Source organism: Gouania willdenowi, chromosome 2 (assembly GCF_900634775.1).
Source record: "Gouania willdenowi chromosome 2, fGouWil2.1, whole genome shotgun sequence".
NCBI classification, from domain to species: Eukaryota; Metazoa; Chordata; class Actinopteri; order Blenniiformes; family Gobiesocidae; genus Gouania; species Gouania willdenowi.
The window spans coordinates 10550944-10576348 of NC_041045.1; the positions used below are offsets into that span (position 1 = coordinate 10550944).

At 37.6% G+C, this 25405-nt stretch overlaps 1 protein-coding gene across 1 annotated transcript; it reads right to left on the minus strand.

Annotated features, from left to right (window-relative positions):
- Positions 1-2056: 2056 nt before the first annotated feature.
- On the minus strand, positions 2057-24362 carry slitrk6 (SLIT and NTRK-like family, member 6). Its single transcript, XM_028472084.1, has 2 exons — positions 23921-24362; positions 2057-6156 (listed from the first exon to the last, which is right to left on the minus strand). Exon 2 carries the CDS (start codon positions 6138-6140, stop codon positions 3612-3614), a length of 2529 nt encoding a protein of 842 aa, XP_028327885.1. The 5' UTR covers positions 6141-6156; positions 23921-24362; the 3' UTR covers positions 2057-3611.
- Positions 24363-25405: the final 1043 nt, after the last annotated feature.

Consider the following 25405-nt stretch of genomic DNA (forward strand, 5'->3'; position numbering starts at 1 on the left):
TCTGACTTTAATCCCAGAGTTCTGATTTTTTTCTTCAGAGTTCATACTTTAAACTCAGAATTCTGACTGTTTCTCCAAATTATGACTTTTCCCCCCAGAATTCTGACTAGTTTCCTCCTAATTGTGACTTTTTTTCTCCAAATTATGACTTTTTTCCCCAAAAATTCAAAATGTTTTCCTCCGAAATGTGACTTTTTTCTCCAAATTATGACTTTTTTCCTCAAATTTCTGACTTTAATTATAGAATTCTGATTATTTTTTAATCTCCTACATCCAGGATAGAGATTTTTCTGACTGGATTGGATAGGAATGTGCTATCCTGACACTAAATCAAATGGCCAAGCTTTTGAATTTTAAAATTCTTACAAATACGCATTAAATTGTACTATTGTCGCTTTCTTAACTTTCTTTCGTTCGTGGTTGCTTAATTATTCTGTTATTTGGTGTATTGGCGCTGCGAGCTAACCCCTACAGTATTTATTCATTGTCAGAGCTAAAATAACAAATGTCTCCCTCCATGGTTGTGCACTTTGCTAATGTCCAACCTTTGGTGCGTATACAACACTCCCAGGATCAAGTGAAACAGTATAATTTCCTTCCGGCCTGTTTTGTCTGTGTGGACGTTTGCTGCATGCTTCTGTGAGTTCCGCATACGTTTAACGATGTGTGCATACAAAGCCATCATGAATATTTATTCTCGCCCAGGCTTCGGATACCGCACACACACACACACAGCATCAGTCTGGTGTGCAATGACGAGGTTACGTGTGTGCGACACAACGGCGAGTGCATCACTTACGGGGAGAAAATGGGGAAATTAGAAAAGGTCCTTCTGTTTCTCCAGTGAGAAATAAGGAGGATGGAAGTCATGCAGAAAACTGGGGGCTGCATGGTGGAAAAGCCTGCAGCCACTGTTGTGTGATTAAGAACTAAAACTCGAACTGTGGCGGGGGGTTGAATTATTCACACAGTAGGGAAAGAAGATCCAAACATTGTTTTGAGAAGACCATCCATGCACAAATAGTCGTATACACACGAATCTTTAGGGGGAAAACATTATTTTTTCAAGGAGGAGGGGCTGTTGTGTCCATTAGCTGTATAGTGCAGTGATTCTCAACCTTGGGGCCTTTTTCTGCAACTACACCGAACTTGCCATATTTTTTTACTTATTTTCATCACTTTTTCCAGCCATGTTTTTGCTCCTTTTAATGCATTTTTGCTACATTACTCCCATCAATCCAATTTCAATGCCTTTTCTGCACATTTTTTTCCCACTTTCAAGACATTTTCAGCGCTTATAAACCTATGTTAACCCCTTATTGTCACTTTTAACCTCTTTTTACCACATTTCACGCTTATTTTTCCCATTTTAACCACATTTGAGACTTGTTATGCACACTATTTGCAAGTTTAAACTAATTGTTCCAATATTGACCCTTTTTACCACTTTTTTTTGTCTAATAATTTGCAACTTATTGCCAATTTTTGTGTGTCTTTAAAATCCCATGTCACCACCATTTTTTGGGGAACTTTTAACCCATTTTATTTCTGCCTAAAACAATAATTTAGATCTTTAAGATGACTATATACTACGGCGCAAATAATACTGCACTTCCTGTATAACAATGGACAATGTGCGTATGGACAATTAGAATAAAATGGCTACTAATGGCCATGACAAATCGTGAATGTGGTTAAATTGGCAAAAATAACCATGAAATATGGTGAAAAAAGAGACATTAATGGGTCAAAATATGTGAAAAAGGGGTGGAAAGTGCTGAAAATGTCTTGAAAGTGGGAGTGAAGTAGCAAAAATGCATTAAAAAGGACAAATATGACAAGAAAAAGTGATGAAAATTGGTTCAAATATGGCAAGTTTGATGCTGCAGAAAAACTGTCAAAATAAGCAAAAATGGGCTCAAATTGCTCAAAAAAAACATTCTTAGTTTCTTAAAGACCCCTGGCTACCCCCTCCCAGTGTCTCATGGTCTTGACCCCTGAGAACCCTTTGTATAGTGAATGTGTTGCATAGAGACTGTGTGAAATAGCCACCATCTTAAAGTCATATTCCATTTCTTTATTTTCCTGTTTCTGATACAACTTATTCGTATGATCTGTACAGCACTGAAGGCACAAAGAAAAAACCAAAGTTTGAACCAAACACAAGTATATACAAAATATACAGAATAAATAATTAAATCTAGTCAAGTAGAAAAGCTACAAGGTGTGTGCTTACGTCGTCACAACATATTATCCCCCCCCCCCCCAAGTGTGTTGTCGGCACAAACTCTGAACACTGAGGACAAAACGTTGCGTTATTCGTGTGCAAGTCTGTTTTTTTTTTTGTTTTTTCTTCTTTGTCGTCAGAAGTCCCGACGAAAACCCCAGGTCCAGGTTACCGTGCTCAAACTCAAGAAGATGCACAACACAGCAAGAGTTCTCCGTCTCACGCGCACACACATGCACACGAATGATCATGTGACCAAATAAAAGAACGTTTCAGCAGGACACCGTTGATTGTCATGCACCATCGTAGCGTATCGTATGGCGTTTGATTAATGCAATGCAACATTTTTAAGGTTACATTTTGTGTGATGTTCTTGTTTTCCGACGACATGTCTTCAATAAATAATAAAAATCTCAAGACTGATAGTTTAGGGCAAAATGTTGAAGTTTGTTGGCAATTTATTAACTCTGCGGAACAAAAAAAAAAAAAGCCAGTATTCCAGCTGGCTGGTGTTGACAAAGGGTGTAATCAGGTCATACTCTAAGTCAAGAGTGATTAAAAAGCGATTTCTGGGTCAAGTGGTGATTGAAATTCACTCACTCTTTTTTCCAGACATCTGCTTTATCCTGTCAGGGATGTCAAAGGGGGTAAGGGGCGGTGGTGGGGGCGGTGGACGGGTTGTGCTACGTGGATCGATTCATTTTCCTGCAGCCAGCCACACTATAGGAATCCAATCAATTGTAAAACGCAGACCGAGTGATTTTTCAAGCGACTGCCACAGCTTCTTCAAACGAAGACTTATCAATGTGTGTCACACTTTCCAGAACAGAAGAAACAAAATAGTACATTCTGTGCTACGATCCAACAAAGTCGTGATAATTCCAGCAAAGTTCACTTTAAAAAAATATGTTAAGGTCTTCATTTATTCCAACAGTTTTTCAGAAAATGTACTTTGATCTCCTGACTGCCAGTCTTCATCAAAAGCGTCTACTGAATGCTTTGAAATAGGTTAAATATGGTAGGTTTGGTGTACTTGCAGAAAAGGGGTAAACATAAGCAATAATAGTTCTTTTTGTCTTATTTTTTAATTTAAGAATCCAAAAAAAAAGACAAAAAGAACTTCCTGAAATTATCGCAAAGAAGTCATAGAAACATCAAAGTGATTAGCAGCCACCTCTGAAGAAGTGGACAGTCGAGATCAAGGTAAATTTCCTGAAAAACACTTGTCTGAATAAATGAACTTTAACATACCAACAAAGACGTGCCCAGGATATATTATATGCATCTATTCACACAGATTTGTTTAATACGTCGTGAAATACAAATGGGCAAACCATACAAGGCACTTGTTTCCAACTTTTTTTTTTTTTTTTTTAGCTTAAACTCAGTTAAACGCTGTCTGATGCTCCAAAACCTCCAAATAGTCCGGCTCTGTGTGCAGATTGGCCTTTAGTTCAAAGTACTCATTCTTTGTTTGCTCCAGCATGACCTTGCGTGGTCTCGAGTACATAATGGCCTCCATTAGCTTCAGCTCCTCCTGGTGACCTGGGACTTGCATGTCCACGGTCGACTGGAGCCCGGGCATGTTCTTGCGTAAATACTCGGTAATCCCAAGTTGCTGCAGCTCCTTCTCTCGCTCTAGAAGGTTCCGGTACAGGGAGTTGGGGTTCCCTAGAGTCATGAACTCCGTCGGGCAGTCGCCGGTCAGGTGTTTGAACTTATTGTTGGGGTTTCCGGTGAGAGGAGAGGTATTCTCCTTCTCCATGATGCTCCGACAGAGGTGGTGCTTGGTGCTGGCGTTGTCTAGGCCATAATCCAAATCTGTATCGTGCTCTTTATGTTGCGAACAGTATGTTGGGTTGCGACAGATCTGCACGATCGGGCTGTGTGATCTCTCTTCGTATAAAGCAGAGGGGCCTGTTCTTTGCGTGAGGGTGTGGTGGGTGGTTTTTTGGCCATACATGCTGTAATGTAAGTGAATCGGCGAGCTACTGTTGGTGTCACGCGGCTGCTCTTCCGCCGCTTTCTTCTTCGCCCTTCGCCGCCTCCGATGGACCACGAATACTACCAGCCCCGCCGAGCAGAAGATAATCATGAGGACGACCACGAGCAGGCCGAGAATGAGCACCGAGAGTGGAATAGTGTCCGTGAGGGAAAGAAAGATATTTCTGTCGCTGATGTCTGGCCCCAGCGTGGCCACCTCGCTCTCGTCCCCGACGGAACCAGCGGGGTGGTACGTCCCCAAGTTGGGACACAGAGCGTCCCGGTGAATGCTCCGCAACTCTGTTTCAATCAGTTTCTTTGGGTTTTGACACAATATGGCACCCACGACTGTGTCCTTTCTGAGCTTCTCCACCCATTGTTTGAGGCTGAGCAAGTCACAGCTGCAGTCCCACGGGTTGTCCTCTAAATAAATCTGCTCCAGTGACTCAAGCTGATCCAGCACGTTGCTCACCGGCAGGTGCGTGAGGAGGTTTTTTCTCAGGTTTAACTTGGCGACGGGGACGTTGCGGAAAATCTGTGCAGGGAGAGAGCCGAGCAGGTTGTTGTTTAACGACAGCAGCCTGAGGTTTGGAAGGGGATTAAACGTGCCAGGGGCAATCTCTTTGATAAGATTGTATTCCAGATACAAGTATTCAAGGTTGTGGAGTCCAACAAACATGGTGGAGAATAGTTTTTCAAGCCTATTGCCATTCAAATACAGCTTCTTCAAGCTACCCAAGCTGAGAAAAGTTTCATTATCGATGAAATCGATTCTATTGTTGGCCAAGTTGAGTAGTTCCAAGCTGTCATACGTCACAAAATCAAACTTCAGAAGTCTCTGAATCATATTTCCAGTCATCACCAGCTTAGTGGGGCTCTGTTGAAGTATTCCGATATCTGACACCTTTTGAATTCCTCTGTCCTGACAGTGCATCAAAAAGCCAGCCACGGGGTGATTGTGACACGAGCAGTGCTCCACACAAGGGCTGCCAGGAATCTGAGAAGGCGACGCGTCATCTTTGGCATTGATCAGCTTGGGAATCTGGGACACTTTAGTTGAAGGAGTAACAACCATATCCAGAGACTTTGACGGTTCTTCCAGGTTGATAACGGCGTGTGACGGACAAAGAACGTCACGCTTGACTTTAGCCAGAGTGATCCCTTTGAGTTGATGGGGCGTGCTGCAGATCACATCCCCGATGACCGACTGCGCCCTCATGTTCTCCATCCAGATTTTCAAATGCAAAATATCGCAGTCACAAATCCAATCATTGTCCTCGAGAAGCAGCTCCATGATGCGTCCAATATGCTCCAGAAAGCCCACGTACGGCAGTGTCTGCAGTTTGTTGCCCCGTAGGTCCAAGTGGGTGAGGGGCACGAAGCGAAAAATATTATTCGGTAAAAACTCAATGGAATTGTCATTCAGAATGAGGACCTTGAGACGGATTAGTTTGTTGAAAGCCCCGGGTTCAATAACCCGAATGAAATTTGTGTCCGCTTGGAGAAACTCCAAATTCACCAGGCCTTGGAAAGTGTCCTCTTTCAATGTGACGAGAAAATTGCTATTTATGTGTAGTTTCTTCAGGGAACCCAGGCTGCTAAAGACCCCTGGCTCCAGCTCTTGTATGCTATTACCACCGATGTGTAGAGATAGAGCGTTCTTAAGCCCTTCCATTTCCTCGACACGCAGCTCAACCAAGTCATTTTTGTACAGATTCAGGTGGAAAGGCACCCCTGACGGGACTGCGATTTGGGAGATTTTGCTGATGTTTCTCTGTTCACAGTTCAGATGAAGAACGCCGTCTTTGGCCTCACAGGAACACAGGGAGTCACAAGATTCACTAATGGAAGCCAATGCCTCTGAGGGATGGATGTCTTGGGACTGCGCCGTGGAGAGAAACAAGCCGATGAAAAGGACACAGGACAGCATGATGATCCTCGGATATCTGCAAAAGAAAGAGGAGGATTGTTGTCAGAAGGTGCGAGAAGTGGAAGAAAAGCCTCAAGTGTGTGCTTGTTTGAAACAAAATATAAAGGCTGATGCACACTAAATATACTGGCATTTCTAATTTACAACATTTTCAGCCCAAGACACCAAAAATAAAGGTGCCAGAGACCATCATATTATTATGATTATTATTATTATTTGCACCATAGTATATAGCATGAATTATGATGAAAATAAGTTAACAGTCACCATAATGGCCAACGTATGTGTCATTAGGTGGAAAAAGAAGTAAATCCTTGTTTTAATTAGAAATAAAATGGGTAAAAAGTTACCAAAAATGTGGAAAAAAAGTGGTGAAATAAGATTTTAAAAACTACAGAAATTGGCTTAAAGTTGCAAATTAGAGTGGCCAAAAACAGACAGAAAAAGTGATAGAAAGAGTTCAAAGTGTCATTATTGGAGAAATGAGTTTAAACCGGCAAATAATGGGCATGACAAATTGTGCATGTGGTTAAATTGCAAAAAACAAGCATGAAATATGGTGAAAAGAGGTTAAAAGTGGTGGGAAGGGTTGGTAAATGCCAAAAATGTCTTGATAGTTGAAAAGAATGTGCAGAAGGCATTGAAATTTGATGGAGAAATGGCAGAAATGGGAGTAATGTTGCAAAAATGCATTAAAAGGAGCAAAAATATGGCAAGAAAAAGGGATGAAAATAGATTCAAATATGGCGAGTTTGGTGTAGTTGCATAAAAAGGGTCAAAATAAGCAAAAATAGGTTTCTTGAAAGCATCTAGTGACCTACACTCAGGGCTTTTTTCAGCCCTAAATGAGGTCCTGACCCCATGGTTGACAACCCCTGTGTTAGAGGACATGGATTCATGTTAGCAATTTACTTAAATAAAACCATCTTTTGTGGAGGATAGCATTGTTTTTATGTGGCAATAAATACATTAAATATAGACCTCAGAATATATCACATCCCACTGTGACACAAAATAATGCAACATGAACCTATCCTACATGCATCTGAATGCTGCATTATGATAAGCAACTACAGCAGAATAGCATGCCTTCCCAGTGACTCACAGTCGGATAATGGTACAACGCAACCTCCTCATTTGACTGATTTATTTGCCCTTTTTTACATGACAACTCATAGCTTCACAAACTTGCTCAGGGTGAGTCATGCCAACGCAGAACTCAGTGTAGTCCATGATATTACAGCAGGAAATCGGGTTAAACTGGTAAAAAAATAAAATAAAACTATGTAAATGTTGCACAAGACAAACTCGGATAAATAAACGCACTTTCTGTCTTCATAATTCACCACAACTTCCAACAAAGCATCAATTCAATACATCTGCTTTAAAGAGACAATAAAAAGCCTTCAGTGCTCCGTACAAGCTGTTCAACAGCATCATTATGACTATGTCTATTTATACCTGTACATTTGCTCCATAGAAACAGAGAGATTTATTTATGTATTATTCAACGGTTTCCTCTGATCTTATGTAAGGATTGAGAAAAACACGCATTCTGAAAATACAGCAATTAAGGAATTTTAATCAGGAAAACAAAAATAATTCAGTGGTTCTCAACCTTGGAGTCAGGAGCCCATTTGGGGTCGCGAAACACTGGAAGGGGGTTGCCAGATGCCTTAAAAACACTACGAATATTTTTTGAACAATTTCAGCCCATTTTGGCTTATTTTTACTATTTTCCTGCAACGACACAAAATTGGCCATATTTCAACCTATTTTTATCACTTTTTCTTGCGATGTTTTTGCTCCTTTTATTGCATTTTGTGACTTTCTCCTATTTCTGCCCCTTCTTTGTCAAATTTCAACGTCTTTTCTGCACATTTTTTTCCACTTTCATTGCTCCAAACCCCCTCACCCCATTCCTGTCACTTTTAAGCTAATATTGACACTTTGAAGCCTTTAGCCACTCAAATTTGCACTGATAACCAAATTTTTGATCACTTTTAACCCATTTCATTTCTGATTAAAACAAATATTTGCATCTTTACAATGACTATATACACTATCGCACAAAAAATAGTAAACTTCCTATGAGTTCATGGATGGTGCCCCAAAACGCTCTCCCCTTTATTGCCACTGTCTCCACATGGGCTGGAAAGGTTGAGAACCACTGCTGCAGAGAGTGACAACAGAAACACTGGTAATGAAGCATCCACATTGTTCTAAATCCATCTCTTGGGATAGCCTGAGATATAAAAGCATCTACATCCACCAGCGGTTTCACAGATCAGTGACATGGTTCATCACAGAGGTACGACCTGGAAAGACGACAGCTGCTGCTACTAACAAATCCCACGAGCATCCGCAAAGTTTCGTTCGAGCAAGAACGGACATGCCGAGTTCAGCCAGCGTAACCTCCCTTTTTTTTGTGTGTGTGTGTGTGTGTGTGAAGCCGCTGAGTCACCAAATAATGAGGCTGAAATGCTTCTCTTGTGCAGAAGGTAGAAAACACCACCTTTTGAATGAAAGGAATGCATTGCGTGCAAAGGAGGAATCATTTTCAGAACAGTAATGGATATAAATGTAAAACCTATGTTCATACAATAAAGTGAAATAATAGAGAAAGTGCCCAATATTTCAAGCACAAGCGACGTGCAGCTACAAGCAGTGGTTTCTAATGTACGTATATAACAGGCGTGCATGACCTCACGTACCTCACTTTTGTTTTTGTAAAACTGGTCGTCATTCAAAATATTTAAAAGTAAAACCCAATAAATGTTATGGACCACTCACCTGGAGAGTTACGTGATAAAATGTCAACTTCAATGCTAAAATTGCATCTCAGTGCCCCCACAAAAAACATCTTCAAAAGACCACAACAACAACAAACACTACCCACCACACACTAATTAGTAGTATATTCCTGCCTTCAGGGATCTGCTTTGGCTTGCACAGCGGTGAAACAACAAGGGGACCAACAATCGGAGGAAGAAAATTGTTTTGACAGCGGAGGAGTTTGTAGGAGAATGTACTTTTAAGTTAGACGTGGTTTTCAGGAAAGTCCTGCAAAGTGTAAACCCAATATGTCCAATGTAGTGATTCAGTTACGCTAGTAAGAACCTTAAATGTTTTCCTCTCGATTGCTGACAAATATTGTTAAGATAGTACTGATCCAAACCCTGGCCAACAACATTATCTACAGTATGTCAATATCCTTTTCCTTTATCCCAATATGTCAAAATGCAGATTCATAAAGTCAAATGTAGTGATTTAGTTATGCTATGAACCGTAAATGTTTTCATCTTGATTGCTGTCAAATATTGTTGAGACAGTACTGATCCAAACCCTGGGCAACTGCAATATCTACTCCAATATCCTTTTTCTTTATCCTGACATGTAAAAATAGCACATTTCTAAAGTCAAATGTAGTGATTTAGTACGTTAGTAAGAACCGTAAATGTTTTCCTCTTTATTGCTGTCAAATATTGTTTCGATACTAATGACCCAAATAGGGATGTAACGATTAATCGTAAGGCAGTTAAAAAACGATTCATAGGTATCACGGTTCACATCGATACTGTGAATATTGAATCGCAGTACTTTTTTTATCCAGAAGTGTTGGCGGCGGGCGGAATTTGCTAATACGTTCTTTCTGGCCGCCTTCTACTCTTAAACATGTTCATAAATGATTCCTTACCCCTTTAGCACCAAAAGAATATTACGTGAATATCTGTAAAAGTCACGTTTTTCTATTAGCTCTGTCTGCTAGCATAGCATCTCTTCTTCACTGCAAGATATATGCATGCCAACCGACCACTGGGTTACCAGCACCCTCTGCTGGTCCAAACATATCTGACCGAAATACAATGAAATTAGTTTTTTTTTTTTTTTTTTTTTTAAGTCCAATAGTTAAGGAACAAAATATATTTTCAGCTGCACTTTTAAAAAGAACTATTATGCAGTTTTGCATTGTTTACTATAGAACCAGAATTTAAATTATTAGGCATCTTCTTAATTTGTATTATTCCTTTATTTATTTCATTCCAGATTTATTTTTAGTTAAATTGCATTGTTTTGAATAGTTTATCAAGGGATTCTTTTGACAATGAAAAATAAAAGGAAAACAGTATAGTTTTTTATATTTTTTTCCCCCCAAAAAATAAAGGAATATTTTTCATAATTTTTCTACAGTCCTATTTTGTAAAATAAATCGTGAGAGAATCGTATCGTGAACCCAGTATCGTGAATCGTATCGGGAGTTGAGTGAATCGTTACATCCCGAGACTCAAACCCTGGCCATGAGCAATATCTACGTCAATATCTTTTTCTTTATCCCCTCAGAGGGTCCACGGTATCCAAGGTATTCACCTCTGTGACCCAGAAGGCTTGTCGGATATTACGAAATGAAAGAAAAAAAGTCTAATAACATGATGGTATCGTGCAAGGCATGTTCCAATAACTTGGCTTGGAACACAAATGAAAAAGCAACCGTACGCATCAGTTTTAAAGGCTTCCATTATTTATTATTTGCTATGGGTTCAAGTTCAAAGGTTTGCATCGTTTTGTTTAGATGATTTCATTCTGCAGAGATCGCTCATCATCATGCATGCATGCGTTGCCAACTGATTATCTGAGATCAAACGAGATGGCCGAGAGAAAGGTTAAAGTTGGATGCTGAGGAGGATGAAAAGAGCATAAATTCATATGTATATATATATAATATCAAAACAAAATCAAAACAAAACAGCAAAAAACTCTTTGTCCATTTCCAAAGCCCTGAATAGTGATGATGCATCAATTGAGCCAGGAAAAAATGTTTCCCTGTGGCACTGATCTTCCCACTACGCTAAACTACAACCCTAACAAGTCAGCTAGACGTGTTAAATCAAGTTGAACATAAAAGACTGAAGAACAGATGCTGTGTCAGATAGAGAGTTAGAATTTGTCAGAAACACAAAGTTAGTGTGGTTTGCGTTGATACTTAGTATTAGTATTCTGTAAGCATTTTATATTAAAAAAAAAAAAAAAAAACAAGTCATCAACGACAATCCAACAACCGTAATTGTTAAAATACAACTTCCAATTCTCCTCATGTGAAATGCATGTATGTGATTGCGATGAGACCTCATTTGTGTTCATGTTTTGTGTTTCCACACGCCTAGTAATCCTGATGCCTGGTGGCGAGACAAGATATGTACAATGAACACACTGAGATGTCGGTGGGTATTTGGTGACATTAGGTATTTATCCTGGTTTATCCGTCCAACTTCATGTAAATTATCTGCTGAGTCCTATGATTTCCATGTCAAAGGACATTGCGGACGAATGCACTGAATCGAGCAATAAAAACGGAATGCACTGTTTAACGAGAAAAGTGAATATTGAGAATGAAACCGTCTCATTGTGCTGATTGCTTTGATGTTTTCTTGATTTCCACATAACCGTTCCAGCAAGCTAATTTTGTCTTCCTTTTGAATAATATGTTAAGCTGCCACTTTTTTTCAGGAAATTTACTTTGATCTTCTGACATTTTATCCATTGTCAGTCTTCCTTAGAGGCATCTGCTGATCGCTTTGATGTTTTCTTGATTCCCACATAACAGTGCCAGCAAGTTCATTTTGTCTTCTTTTTGAATAATATGTTATGGTTCCCCTTTTATTCAGGAAATTTACTTTGATCTTCTGACATTATATTGACTGTCAACTGTCACTCTTCCTCAGAGGCATCTGCTGATCGCTTTGATTTGACCTAAGAAATTATTTCTAAGGAACTCCACAGTTCTGTCCGGCTGACCACACCCTCCTGTCGCCCAATGGTCTCCGGAAAAAAAGTGTCTCAGGTCCCAGAAAGAACTCATGAGGACACATCAAAGCGGTCAGCAGACGCCTTTGAGGATGACTGACAGTTAACAGTCGAAACATGCCAGGAGATCAAAGCAAATTTCCTGAAAAAAAAGTGGAACCTTAACATATTACTCAAAAAGAAGATAAAATGAACTTGCTGGAACTATTACATGGAAATCAAGAAAACATCAAAGAGATCAGCACAATGATGCAGTTCCATTCACAAAATATTAACTTTTGTCGTTTAACTGTTGATTCTGTTTTTATTGCTCGATTCCGTGATTTCGTCCGCGATGCCTTTAACGCGGAAATCATAGGACTCAGGTAAACTACATGTAGTTGGACGGATAAACCTAATGTCTGAATAAATTAAACCTAAATACAATACGGTCTGAAATTATGTCATTATGACAATTTAAATTTGAATAATTTAAATTAAGTTGATCAAAGCATAATCTTAATACTTTTTAATTGTAGTTTACACATGGTTTTAAATTACACTTTTATTTTTAAATTAATTTTGGTTTAATAATGGTTTGAAATAAATGTATAAAATATTTCTTAAAAAACAAATTTATGTGGAAAACATGGAATTTGGGGGGAAAAAAATGGATTTTATAGAACTTTGCAATAGTTCTTAACACAAAGATTCTTGCTCTTATTAAATATGCAGAAAGACAACACAAACTTATATATTCCCTCCTGCTAAACTGTTTTCCACCTGTGGTGCTAAAGCGGTGGATTTTTAATAAACTCACAGCGTGCGACGTTGTTATTCTCGACTGCACATTGTCGTCATCGCTCCAAATGCTGACGTCTCCCAGGCTTTAACGCAGCATGAAGCTTTCATTCTATGTTTATAACACACATGGCCTTTTCTATCCATTGATTTTCTACGCTTCATGCCCCTAATGCTAACGGAACCGCTGTGACACTTAAACACACACATCCCATGTACTGTATGTGGCAACAACGCGACATGAGGCCGGTTCTAACTGTACAGAGTAGCGTGCGAGCAGTACCCGACCATTATTTTTAGACGATATGAGCACAGTTATAGTTATTAGGTTTTGTCCTCGTCACTGTCAAAGGAAGTAAAGCAACCCAGAGCCACAAATAGCCCATAAGACAGGAAACTAATTCCTTTTTTTTTTTTTTTTCTGTAGCATGACACGACTTGATGTACAAGTATGAAGGGGTTTGTTCTCCCTAGTGACGCCAGACAGACGGAAACCATCCGCCACCATAGTCGAGTCGGGTTTTTTTTTTTTACACACAACCAGCAGGAATCTTACAAATATCACTCTATTCTTGTGTTTGACAGTGTTTGAAAAAGCAAAATTAAATCATCCCCCACCTGGAACTGATCTGGCAACATCATCACTGCTGAGGGATTAATTCATCATCACATTCTGATGATACAATCTTAAGCAAAATAATGAAATGAAGATATAGTTCAGGTATGTTTTACTACAGATGGAAAATCCCCATCAAAATAAACCTCCAGGTTTTCTGCATCTAATTATGTATTACAAAATCACCATAATAAATAAATAAATAAATAAATAAATAAATAAATAAATAAATAAATAAATAAATAAATAAAATAAGAATAATTTAAAAGAAAAAAAAACAATCAAACAATCATTGAAAAAAACTAAATAAAAAAAAGTCTCAACTTTGCTGATTCAAAAAATAAACAAAAACATACAAAAAAAATACACACATACTGAACAATAATCCAACATTTATCGAAAATAAATAACTACATATCTGAACAAGTCTAATTTTTTTTAAAATTACATTACAATTTGAATAAATAAATGAATCAAAAACAATTTAGAAAGTTGGACTTTTTTTAAATTAATTAAATCAAAATAAATTGCACAATACAAATTGCCACAATAAACAGATTTATTATTATTATTATTATTATTATTATTATTATTATTATTATTATTATTATTATTATTATTAAAATCTTTTTATGATTTTAAACATTTATTAACATACATACAAAAACAGCTAACACTATAAAATGAATTGACATTACAAAAAAATAAACAGAATTTTATAAAAAATTATGTTTGAAGATGCCTAGATTTATTAGAATAAATTGCTCAGCACAAAATTACTAATATAATAAATAAATATCCAAAATCATAATAAAATAAATACATACATAGATCAATTAGAGCTTTTTCACTAAAAGCATAGATTCAATATACAGCTGGGTTTTTTTTTTATTATTGTTATTGACTGATAAGAGTTTTTCCCACACAACCTGCAGGTATCATGTTTCTGATGATTTACATTTTCCCCCTCCAGCATTCATGACTTGGATCAACCTTCAGAGGAGGTTATCTGACAGTCAGGATGATGAATGCATCGCGACAGCACAGACGCTGAAGGAGTACGTTTTAATTCGCTTATGTGCACACTTTTGTTGGTGCAACTGCAGTAGATCGTCTTGCATGTGTCGCTGCATCGTCATCCCGGTGTTTTAAAAGCTGTAACGTGTTGTGACACAGAGCTGAAAGTATTTTTAAACAGCTTATATTTCCTCAATGAATGACGTCAAAGTACTAAAATGTTGAAGAAAAATGCCAATGCATGTGTCCCTTTTACTCCAATACAACATAAATTACCCAGACTGCACTGGGTTTAAAGCCAAACACTCTACAGTCCAGGAAAATCACAATAATTTTAGTTTGACAGCTCTTTGATCTCAAGAAAAATGCAGAAAAAAACAAAACAATTACAGGATTATTGCATAATCTATTAACAATAATTCAATCAAGTTCCTTTTGTCTTCTTTTCAAATAATATGTTGGTTTGAGGAAGTTAACTTTCATCTCCTGACCTGTTTCGGTGTCAACCAACTGCCAGTCTTCTTCAGAGGCGTCTGCTGATCACTTTGATGTGTCCTTATAAGTTATTTCTGGGTGTGGCCAAATTGACAGTTCTGTCATGATGGCCTCGAAGCCTGTCGATGTCAAAGTAATCAACAGACACCTCTGAGGAAGACTGACAGTTGACAGCCGAAACACGTCAGATCAAATTAAATTTCATCAAAATAAGTTGCCTGAATAAATTAAACATTAATATATTAATTGAAAAAAGTAGACAAAATAAGTTGCTGAAATGATTACGCGGAAGTCAAGAAAAAAGCAAGGCGATCAGCAGACGCCTCTGAGGAAGGCTGGCAGTTGACAGTCGAAACGTGTCAGGAGATCAAAGTAAATTTCTGGAAACCTTAACATATTCAAAAATAAGACAAAATTACCTTGCTGAAAATATTACGTGGAAGTCAAGAAAACATCAAAGCAATCAGCAGATGACAGTCGAAACATGTCAGAAGATCGGAGTAAATTTCCTGAAGCCTTAACATATTGTTAAAAAATAAAACAAAATTAACTTGCTGGAATTCTTACGTTGAAGTCAAAAAAACATCAAAGCAATGTCAGAAGATCAAAGTCAATTTCCTGAAAAAAGTAGTCTGAATGAATAAAAGCCAACATATTACCTATGAACAATGTATTTGAATCTTGTACAAATATCCAAGCAATAAATTACAGGTTTCCATACAAAATGTGTTGATTTTGTGGGAATATTTAGCGAAAATATTAAAGTTTTTTTTTTTTTTTTTTTAAATAATCTTGCAAGTTTCTGCATAGAATTTATTTATTTATTTTTTTCTCAACAATCTAAAGATTAATAATCATAATTGCACTGAATGCAGTAGTTTATGGAGTCTGTATTGTAAAGTGAATTTTTTTTTTTTTTTTTTTTTTTGTGTTGCTGAAACAAAATCCCTGGCTGCGCCGCGATCACACAGAGTTGGATAATCAATGGACCGAAGCCTCTCTCCTCGTGCTCTGCTCGCCTCTGTGAGGATTACATCTTCAAATAAACATTGTCAGTGGCCTGTTAAGAAAGATAAACAGCTGTGTGCTCGTCTTATGTCATGTGGCAGTGCAAACATCTGGCAGATGATCATATATAGCCAGAAACGGACGGAAAACCTCATTGACCCGTGTTGCTATTATGTATTTAATCTTTGGTAGACCCTTAATGTCTAATATAGATGCACAATAATAGAACTAATAATAACAGATAGAATAACTGTTCTCAGTAGAAAAAGCACTGGGATAATGACTGCCTTGTGATAAACTTTTTAATCAGGCGTGAAACCATGGAGCATTATTCTGGAATTAAAATTAAATTAGCAACCACCTGGAACTGTATTTGGGAAAATAAACATTTTCACTGCTGGGAAATACTTTCACCACCAAGTTATGGCCAAAGAATGTTTTGGAAATGAAATATATAAAGTGGTTTGCAGGTATTTTACAACAGAAGGAAAACTCTTTCAAAATAAACCAGGTTTGCTTTTGTCACCTGCCCTGCATGTAATATTTAATTCACAACCAAGCAAATTGAATTTTTAGTATTTATTTTTTTTCATAATAAATAAAATGTGGATGTATAGATTTATGCAAAAAAAAACAAAACATTGCTTTAAAAAAAAAAAAAAAAAAAAAAAAAAAAAAAAAAAACATCAAAGAACAAAATTAATCATTCGGAAAAAAAAAAAAAAAAAAACTTCAAAAAGTTTGAAATTTTTTTAGATTAATTATATAAAGCAGCAATCAATTGATCAACACAACAAAAAAATAAAAATAAATGAATATTAGTTGAAAAAAAAAGGTTTGAACATGTCTAGATTTAATAACTAATTTGCTCTTAAAAAAAATGAAATATTAAAATAAAATAAATCTAAGAATAGAAAAAGAAAAAAAAAATTCCAAGAAAAAAAAATCCTAAGAAGTCAGATTTTTCCTTTATATATATATATATATATATATATATATAAATGCATTAATAAATACATAAAAATAAAACAATCCAACAATCATTGCATCTAAATTTATCAATCATTAAAAATTATCATAAATAAATAAAACAATTACATACATAAATAAGAGCTGATGGCTAGGGTGCATTTACCAAATTTAAAATTTAATAATCCATCTGCATTTTATGCTTAAAGCAAATATTTAAAATGCAGCTGTTTTTTTTCTTTTTTTTTATTTGTTGCCAAACTCCAGCATGTTTTGTAGCTGCTCCCAGTAAGAAAATAAACAAAAAAACACCCCCACACTTCCTTTCAAGTGACAATACATCAAGTAATCAACTATAACCTGGTTTTTGGCATCTGTTTGTTGGATTTCTCTCTTTTTAAGCTGCAGTCTGTCACTATTTCTCACGGAGAGCAAACGTTTGGTCTCGCCCAGGTTCTGCCCTGAGGTTTCAAATACCTGACAGTTTTTATGATTAATGCGCAAAGACCGGAGGGGGAATTTGTCAGCATTATTTTGAGATGCTTTGCATTTTGCATATTGGAAATCTGACAGAAATACATTCAAACATGGAGTAAAAGTTACTTACATAGCGTAAGTCTCCTGACATCAATGGATCAAAGAAACCTGACATTTTTTATCACGTTCACATCTGTTAATGCGAGGATTAAAACTCAAAGTCACATTGTGCCTTTTACAGTTTGGTAAACACGCCCTGCAGCTCCAATCAGGCCTGAAAAATGTAAAAACAGCGAATTATCACGTGAAGCTCATTCGTCTTTTTTCTAGAAGGACACTAGGGTCACACTTCCATAACTCATCGACGTGTCCAAGTGAAGGTGAATTCAGAAAACACTGCTTTCCTTTTCTCTTTCGGAAAATTCTTGGTGGAAACCAAAAACCAAAAAAAAAAATAGGAAACCAAGACAGACACCGAAATTAATGATCACGCTAATTATTACTAAAATAAGAGGATTTTTTGAACCCTTTGAACCAATTTTTGCTTATTTTTAACCTTTTTCTGCTACTACACCAAGCTTGCCATGTTTTAACCCATTTTCATCACTTTTTCTTGCCATATATTTTGCACCTGTTAATGCATTTTTGCTGCATTACTCCCATTTCTGCCACTTCTCCATCAAAATTTAGGCCAAGTTAACCACATTCACTATTTGCCAGTTCAAATAAATTGTTCCCACTTTTTCAATTACATTACCCAGGTCTCTGGTACCTTTATTTTTTGCCAATATTTATTATCATTGTTACCTCCACTCTACAAAAATGACCACATTTGAAATAGGATAAAGGAATTTAAGCTAAGAGGCTAATTATTTACAGGGCTTCCGGTTTTTCAGGAAATTGACTTTGATCCCCTGACAGTCGGAACATGTCAGAAGATCAATGCAAATTTCCTTAAAAAAAACAAAAAAAAAACACATTTCCATATTCCATTTAGGGGTTTACTCATATCCACGTCACTTTAATCGGGGCAATAGAATCAACCTCTCATAATAATCTGAATAATTGGACATATTTCTCTGTTTTCCAGTGAAAACTTGCATTTAAATGTGGATGCGAGTCATTTCCTTGTCATGTTGAAGTCTGATTTCAAATATAGAGGGAAAAAAAAAGGAAATTCTGTTTTTGCGAACAAAAATGAAAGCGATTAACATTTCCTGTTTGTAATCTTTAAATTAAACGTGTAATAAAAAAATTTAAAAAATGGAGGTATTAATTATTAATAGAAATGTTACCCTAAACACAGCGTGGGTGGAACAGCCCCATGGGAGGGGGCGCGAGGGGGGCGTGGGAACATATGTGCTCATGTCGGTTGATAATTAGGCTGTAAGATGAGAAAAAAAATAGAAATAGAATAATTATTACCAGCAGCGACCTGGATAAAACTCTAGCATAAAAAAGATGAGAAATTAATGTAAACACTAACTCTTATTTTGATTTTCAACTTAGTTTTTAATCGCACTTACAAAAGTATTTGCCCTTAAAAACAGAGCGTATCGATTGATTGATTTTTTTATTTTTTTATTTCGCCAGTTAGAAAGTACTGGCCTCAGCAGTGAGTTAATTAAACTCAATTCTCTGGCATTATCTAAAATTCAGGAATGGCGCCATTTGGTGAACAGCAACATGCTCGTAGTCAATTAAAACTGATATTTCTATACAAATTATATTGGTTTTCAAGGCGGATTGCAATCAAAATTTCATTCTTTCTCTCCACCACTTGATGTTTTTCATGTTTTATCTTGTAAAGATTAGCTCACAGCTCGATAAGTGCAAAACTACGATTGCGCGCTGACCTGCATCATCTAATGAGGACCTTTCAAGACCAATTAGGAGAAAACGCCGCCACATGCGGGTAAAGAAACAGCGCAGTGAAAACTTCAAACCAACACCACCCACAATCTATTCCTTTATTTGTACTGAGGCGCCTTTAAATGCTTTGGATCATCACAGAAACACAGATTAAGTCCGTTTACTGAAAACACAGCTGATGCCCAATGCCTTTCACACGTGATGAGAGGAAGAGTTGAGTTTCAAATGAGAGCAATGGAGCTTTAATCAGAATTAATCAGAGTGATTGTCACAGCCAATCAAATTATGCGTGTTGAATAAAATAAGAAACATAAGGAAGAATAAAAAAAAAAAAATAAAAATAAGAAGAAAAAAAAGAAAGATAGAAAGAGTAAAAAAAAAGAAAAAAGAAAGAAAAACACAAAACAAATAGAGAAAAACGAAAAATAAAAAAGAGAAAAGAGAAAAAAAAATTTAAAAAATAGATGAAAAAAGAAAACAAGAAAAAAGAAAGGAGAAAATCTTGAAAAAAGAGAAAACAATAGTGAAAAATAGAAGAAAACAATTATGTGAGTTGCAAAAAAAATGTTTTAATAGTTACGAAGACAAATAGCTGGGAAAACATAAAACAAATAGAGAAAAATGAAAAATAAAGAAACAAGAGGAAATTTATTTTAAAAAAAAAGAGAAAAAAAAGAAAAAAAATATTTGTGTTGCAGCAAAAGAGAGATGGAAAAAAGAAAAATGAAAGAAAAACAAGAAAAAAGAAAGGACAACAAGAAAAAATAAGTGAAAAAAGAGAAGTTGCAGCAATTTTTTGTAATATTTACAAAGAGAGATGGATGGGAAAAAGAATAAAAAAAAAAGAATGAAAAACAAGAAAAGAAAGAAAGTTTTTGTTGAAGATAAAAACAATGAAGAACAACATCCATCCCTGGAGGTTCAGCCATCAGATTCCCTCTAGACCGAGAGGCTTATAGCAAGAAACACTCACTGTCAAAAAAACTTGAAAGATAAGGTGTCACACTCCTGTGGAGTGACTCAGCACAAACAGGAAAAACTCACTTTTAATGACACATCAGCTTGTTTAACAATGATAATCACATGTTTTAAAAGGTCCAACTCAGAGGAAGTCGTCATCGTCTTCCTCACCCTCTTAAGGTGCGTTCACATGAAAGCGGTTAGCGGCTAGCCCATCTTGTATGTCACCTGTGGTCCTTTTTACTGGGACAGAATATCGCGTCTAGCCTTCCGACGTTTCTTCCAACTTTCTTCCTACATTACTTCCCCGGTCATCACGCCACATGGAGGAAAGAGTCATCATGGCTGTATGCGGCGAGCTCATCCTGTACGACACCTGTGGTCCTTTTCACTGGGACAGAATATCACGGCTACACCTGTGGTCATTTTTACCGGACCGCGTCTAGCCTTCCGACGTTTGTTCCAATTTTCGGAACAGGCTTTGACATTTGCGGTAGATGAAGCGATGAAGTGAGGCAAGAATGTTCAAGCCACTCATCATGGATGAGGTTAAAACGCTTTAGGATTCGTTCCATGATTTAAGCAACTATAGTCGCTAAAGTCGCGTGTTAAAACGCTCTAGGATTCATTTGCTCGGCTAGTCCTCCTCGTTTGCTCGGTGTGAACACGCAAACCAAGTCTAGAGCGGATCAAACAGGCAAATTCTAGAGAGATTGTTTCTCCCGGTCTTGGAGCATTACGGTAAAGGTCCCTTAACTGGTTAGCTCATGTAACTGCACCAGAGGCTGTTTGGAGCGCATCAGAAGTTGTTCTCTGAACGCAAGCCAAGTCAAACCAAGGTGATAAATATATCAGCTGTTCTCTGCTCATTCGGAATGAGTCCACGACTAAACAAATCTTAGAGTGGTTCAAACTCCCTACTGGGATTAATTTGCTCGGATATTCTGTCTCGTTTGGTCGGCGCGAACACGCAAACGAAGTCTAGAGCGGATCAAACAGGCAAATTCTAGAGTGATTGTTTCTGCCGGTCTTGGAGTGTTTCCAACCGAAGTCTGGAGCAGTGATTCTCAAACTTTTTCGGCTCAAGTACCGACTGTCTGTTATTTCTTAATGCAAGTACCCCCTACGACATTTTGCTCAAAATACTATGAAAAAAAGAACTATAGAGCGTAATGATGGAATGAACGAGTGAAGAACAAACGGAGAAGATAGATAGATGAGATAGATGAGAGCCTTTCCTTCAAATCTTTGGGTGTCTCACGATTCGATTAGATTCTTAACGTCACGATTCGATTCAAAATCGATTCTCGTTTTAACCGACTCTTGATTCAACCGATTCTCGATTCAAAAATTGATACAATGCATAGTCTGTTAAGTCAAATTCTGGCATCAAAACAATACAGTTTGTCTAAAGCGGAACTCCTGAATCAGAGTTTTTCTTTAAAAAAAATAATTAAAAAAACTTAAAAATAATTTTTTAAGTTTATTAATCAATTCAGAATTGTGGATAATCAGAATCACGATTCTAATGTGAATCGATTTTTTTTCCCCCACCCCTAATGTCAAGAGATGTATCTACTCCTCAACTGGCTAGCTAATGGAACTGCACCAGACGCTGTTCGGAGCGGATCAGAAGTTGCGCTCTGAACGCAAAACCGAGCCAAACCAAGGTGCTCAAACTCTCAGCTGCCGAGTCCACGACTAAACCGTCGTGATAGTATCCTTAGTTTTCACTCACTAGCAGTTGCGTGCATCACTGATACTCCAAAGTCACTCTGCTTCACACTCAGGGGCTCAGACGGAAAACGAGAAGGACACTAAGTGGGACTTGTTGTTTCGTTTCAGCCTGACGTGAGAGAGCAGATTACACATCCCCACACCCACCCTCGTCCCCTTGCCCCTTGTCCTTTAGTTTGGTTTATGTACACCGTCTGATTGCCTATAAAGTTCCCCAAGCGCCCTGCAGTGTTCCCAGCCACCAATTACGGTGGGACTTGTCCTTTCTTTTTATTTTTTTGTTACCCTGAATTGGAAGTGATGTGGTTTGGCCTCCAGGGTCGACACCATAGCTACACCCACGTATCTGCAGAGGCTCCGCCAGAGCCCGACTGCCCGTGGCCCTGTGCTGCAGTCCTGGAAAAATGATAATCATGAAATCTACCCACTCATAGGGCAGGAGATGGTTCGGCCTCTCCTGCCCCTCGTTCTTAGTCTTTCCTTTTCCTGATTCAATATTCTGGAGGCAACAAACTTCATCTGATTGTTCATCTGCAGGGTTTTTTTTCTCTCTCTCTCTCTCTCTCTCTCTCTCTCTCTCTCATCGACTTCCTTCTTGGCCACAAGCTTCAGCTCAAAAAATCTGCAGACTGCTGCTCACACCTGTCAGGCCAATTTATTATTTTTTTTCTTTTTTCTTGGCTGCTATATCTACTCGCACACATAAATGCTTCTTTGTTTATTTCAGCATCACAACATCGGAGATTAGCCATTTTACCAAGGCTGGCTAATCAGAAATGTAGCCGACAAAAGCCAACAGCAGTCGCGTCGTTAGATTAAGAAATAAAGGATCAATTGAAGCACTTGAGACTCATTTCAGATCAAATTCAGTTTATTTATGTTAGTTTTTGTTTTTCATGTGTGTTTTTGTTTCCATTTTGTGCTTTTGGATTATTTTTGTTTCCATTTTGTGTGTTTTGAATTATTTGTGTGCATTTTTGTTTCCATTTTGTGTTTTTGTTTCCATTCATGTGCATCAATGCTTCTTTGTTCATTTCAGCATCACAACATTGAAGATGAACCATTTTTCCAAGGCTTGCTAATCAAAAATGCATCCGACAAAGCCAAAATTGGTATATTTACAGCTGTCACTTCATTCAATTCAGAAATAAAGGATCAAATGTAGCGCTTGGGACTCATTTCAGATCAAATTTAGCCAAGTAATTTATTAACAGGGGATTAAGCAGCCTATGCCACTGATTCACCCAAGCAGCAAAAAAAAAACAACAACAATCAAGACTCAATTACACGTTCACATCTATAACCTAATTAGCCACCACTTCTTGCCTTTAATTCACACTTAATCAGACTATAACCTCAACCCGAATTAGATAAAAAACAAACAAAAAAAAAACAAACTGCTGACTTCCAGTAAAACTGATTCAATTACACACAAATGTGGTCTAACTACAACTTTGATCTAAAAAAGGAAATATTGTAACAGGAGAAATGATGGAGCCACCGGTTATGACGCAGTTGGATGTACCTGCAGACCCCCCCCCCCACAAAAAAAAGGGCTCAAACAGGAAATATTGAAGCATTTAGTGGAACAATATGTCATGCAGGTGTCTACGCCTACTGAGAAAACACTAATGTGGGTGGATTTGTCATTTGTGTGTGTGTGTGTGTGTGTGTGTGTGTGTGTGTGTGTGTGTGTGTGTGTGTGTGTGTGTGAGAGAGACGATTTGGCCGGATAAAAACAGAAGGCAGTGCAGTAAGTGCCGTAGGATATTCTGGATACCGGGAGGTGCGCGTGGCAGGCAGCCAGGTGTGCGTGTGCTAATGAAGCCCCCAAAGGGAACTCACCGGTTTATTTCACACGAGAAACATGATGCTTATTAAACCTGTGGGCTTACCTCCATTTACGCACCATTGGAGATCAGTGCGTAAAATGCGTAAAAGTGAAGGTTTAAACAGCCCTATTAACAATTTACAATACATTCTTGGTGCTGAATCTTCATTGCAAAGAAAATAAGTAATAAAACACATAAAGGCAGACGTTGCTTACCAACTCAAAGCGATGGAAATGAAGACTCCAAGTTCCTCAGTCCGTGAGTAAACGTGGGAAACGGACGCGTTCAGTGAGATTTAACAGGTCCATCTCTCCTTAAAAAGCACCAAAAACTTCCCACTCCCACACTCTCCTCCACAGCTGTGACGCGGGTTCGGGGGTCTCTGATGGTGACGGTGATGGTCCACCTCCGGTCCCGGGATGAGGATGAGTAGCGCGCTGCGGTCCTTGCGCTGTAATTTCTCTGATTAAATCACCGATTCAGATCAACTGGAAACGTGAAAGCGACGCATTTCCTTTTCGTTTTAGGTGATCTTCTTAAATTAAATAAAAAAAATTAAAAAAAAAAAAGGAAGCAGAAACGCGCGCACAGTGCGCTGCCGCTTTGCGCCGTGACGCGCACTGTGGGTACTTCACCAATGTGAGGGTTGTTGGAGTCGCTCGGTGATTTGCATGCAGCAGAGGTGGACCAAAGGGAGAAATAAAGGGAGTGTCAAACTAAACAAAGTGTACGGCAGCACATCTTGTGCAGACTTTCAAAATAAAAGCCAAACGCAAGCTCATAAAGTCCATCAAGTGCATTTTTTTCCTTATGTGCTCTCTTATGTTATTAAATGACTATATTCAATTTTTCAGCATTTTTTCAACCAAGGATAGCTTTTTTTTGTGTGACTAAATAATCACTACACTTCCCCACGTTCCTGTTGTTTTATTCTGAAAATAACGCGGACAAAGGCTCCCCGCACGTGCTGAGCTTCCTGCTATTAGTCGGTATGATATCTGCACTGGTGGCCTTTGGATAACCTGTTCAGCTTAAAATACACTGGATTTACACAACTGGCATGGGAAACTAGATTAATTTATTCCATGTATGCGCACACAAATGTGTGTGTGTGTGTGTATATATATATATATATATATATATATATATATATATATATATATATGGGGACTGCAAGATTCTCAATAATAATAATAAATAGGATTAGATTTTGGACAGTTTTATGCACCAATGCTGCACACACTATAATAAAAGATGCATTTCTTCTGCTTCAGCAGCTCGTGATCCTAAAGCAGATGATAAGCTGTTCTTCACAGTAGATCATCTACAGCAGACATGGGCAACTGGTGGCCCGGGGGCCACATTCGGCCCTCAGTCTAATTTTATGCGGCCCACAAAGTAAACGTACAAAATGACAGAAAAAACACACAAAACAAAAACAAAAAATACATAAAAAAATATATACAAAATTGCAGAAAAATACAGTAAAAGACAAGAAAAAACAGAAAATACTCCAAAAACATACAAAACTCCGACACAAATTAACAAACAGCACGTAATACACAAAATCACCCAAACAATTTACAAAACTACAGAAAATGACAAAAAAAAGTACGCAAAAAGACAGCAAAAACACTAAAACATAATTCCGCAAACCCACAGTATTAACAAACAAGCAAAACAACAACTAAAATCCATAG

Coding starts and splice junctions, on each gene's coding strand:
- slitrk6 (XM_028472084.1), bottom strand. CDS start 6,140: ATGCTGTCCTGTGTCCTTTTCATCGGCTTGTTTCTCTCCACGGCGCAG.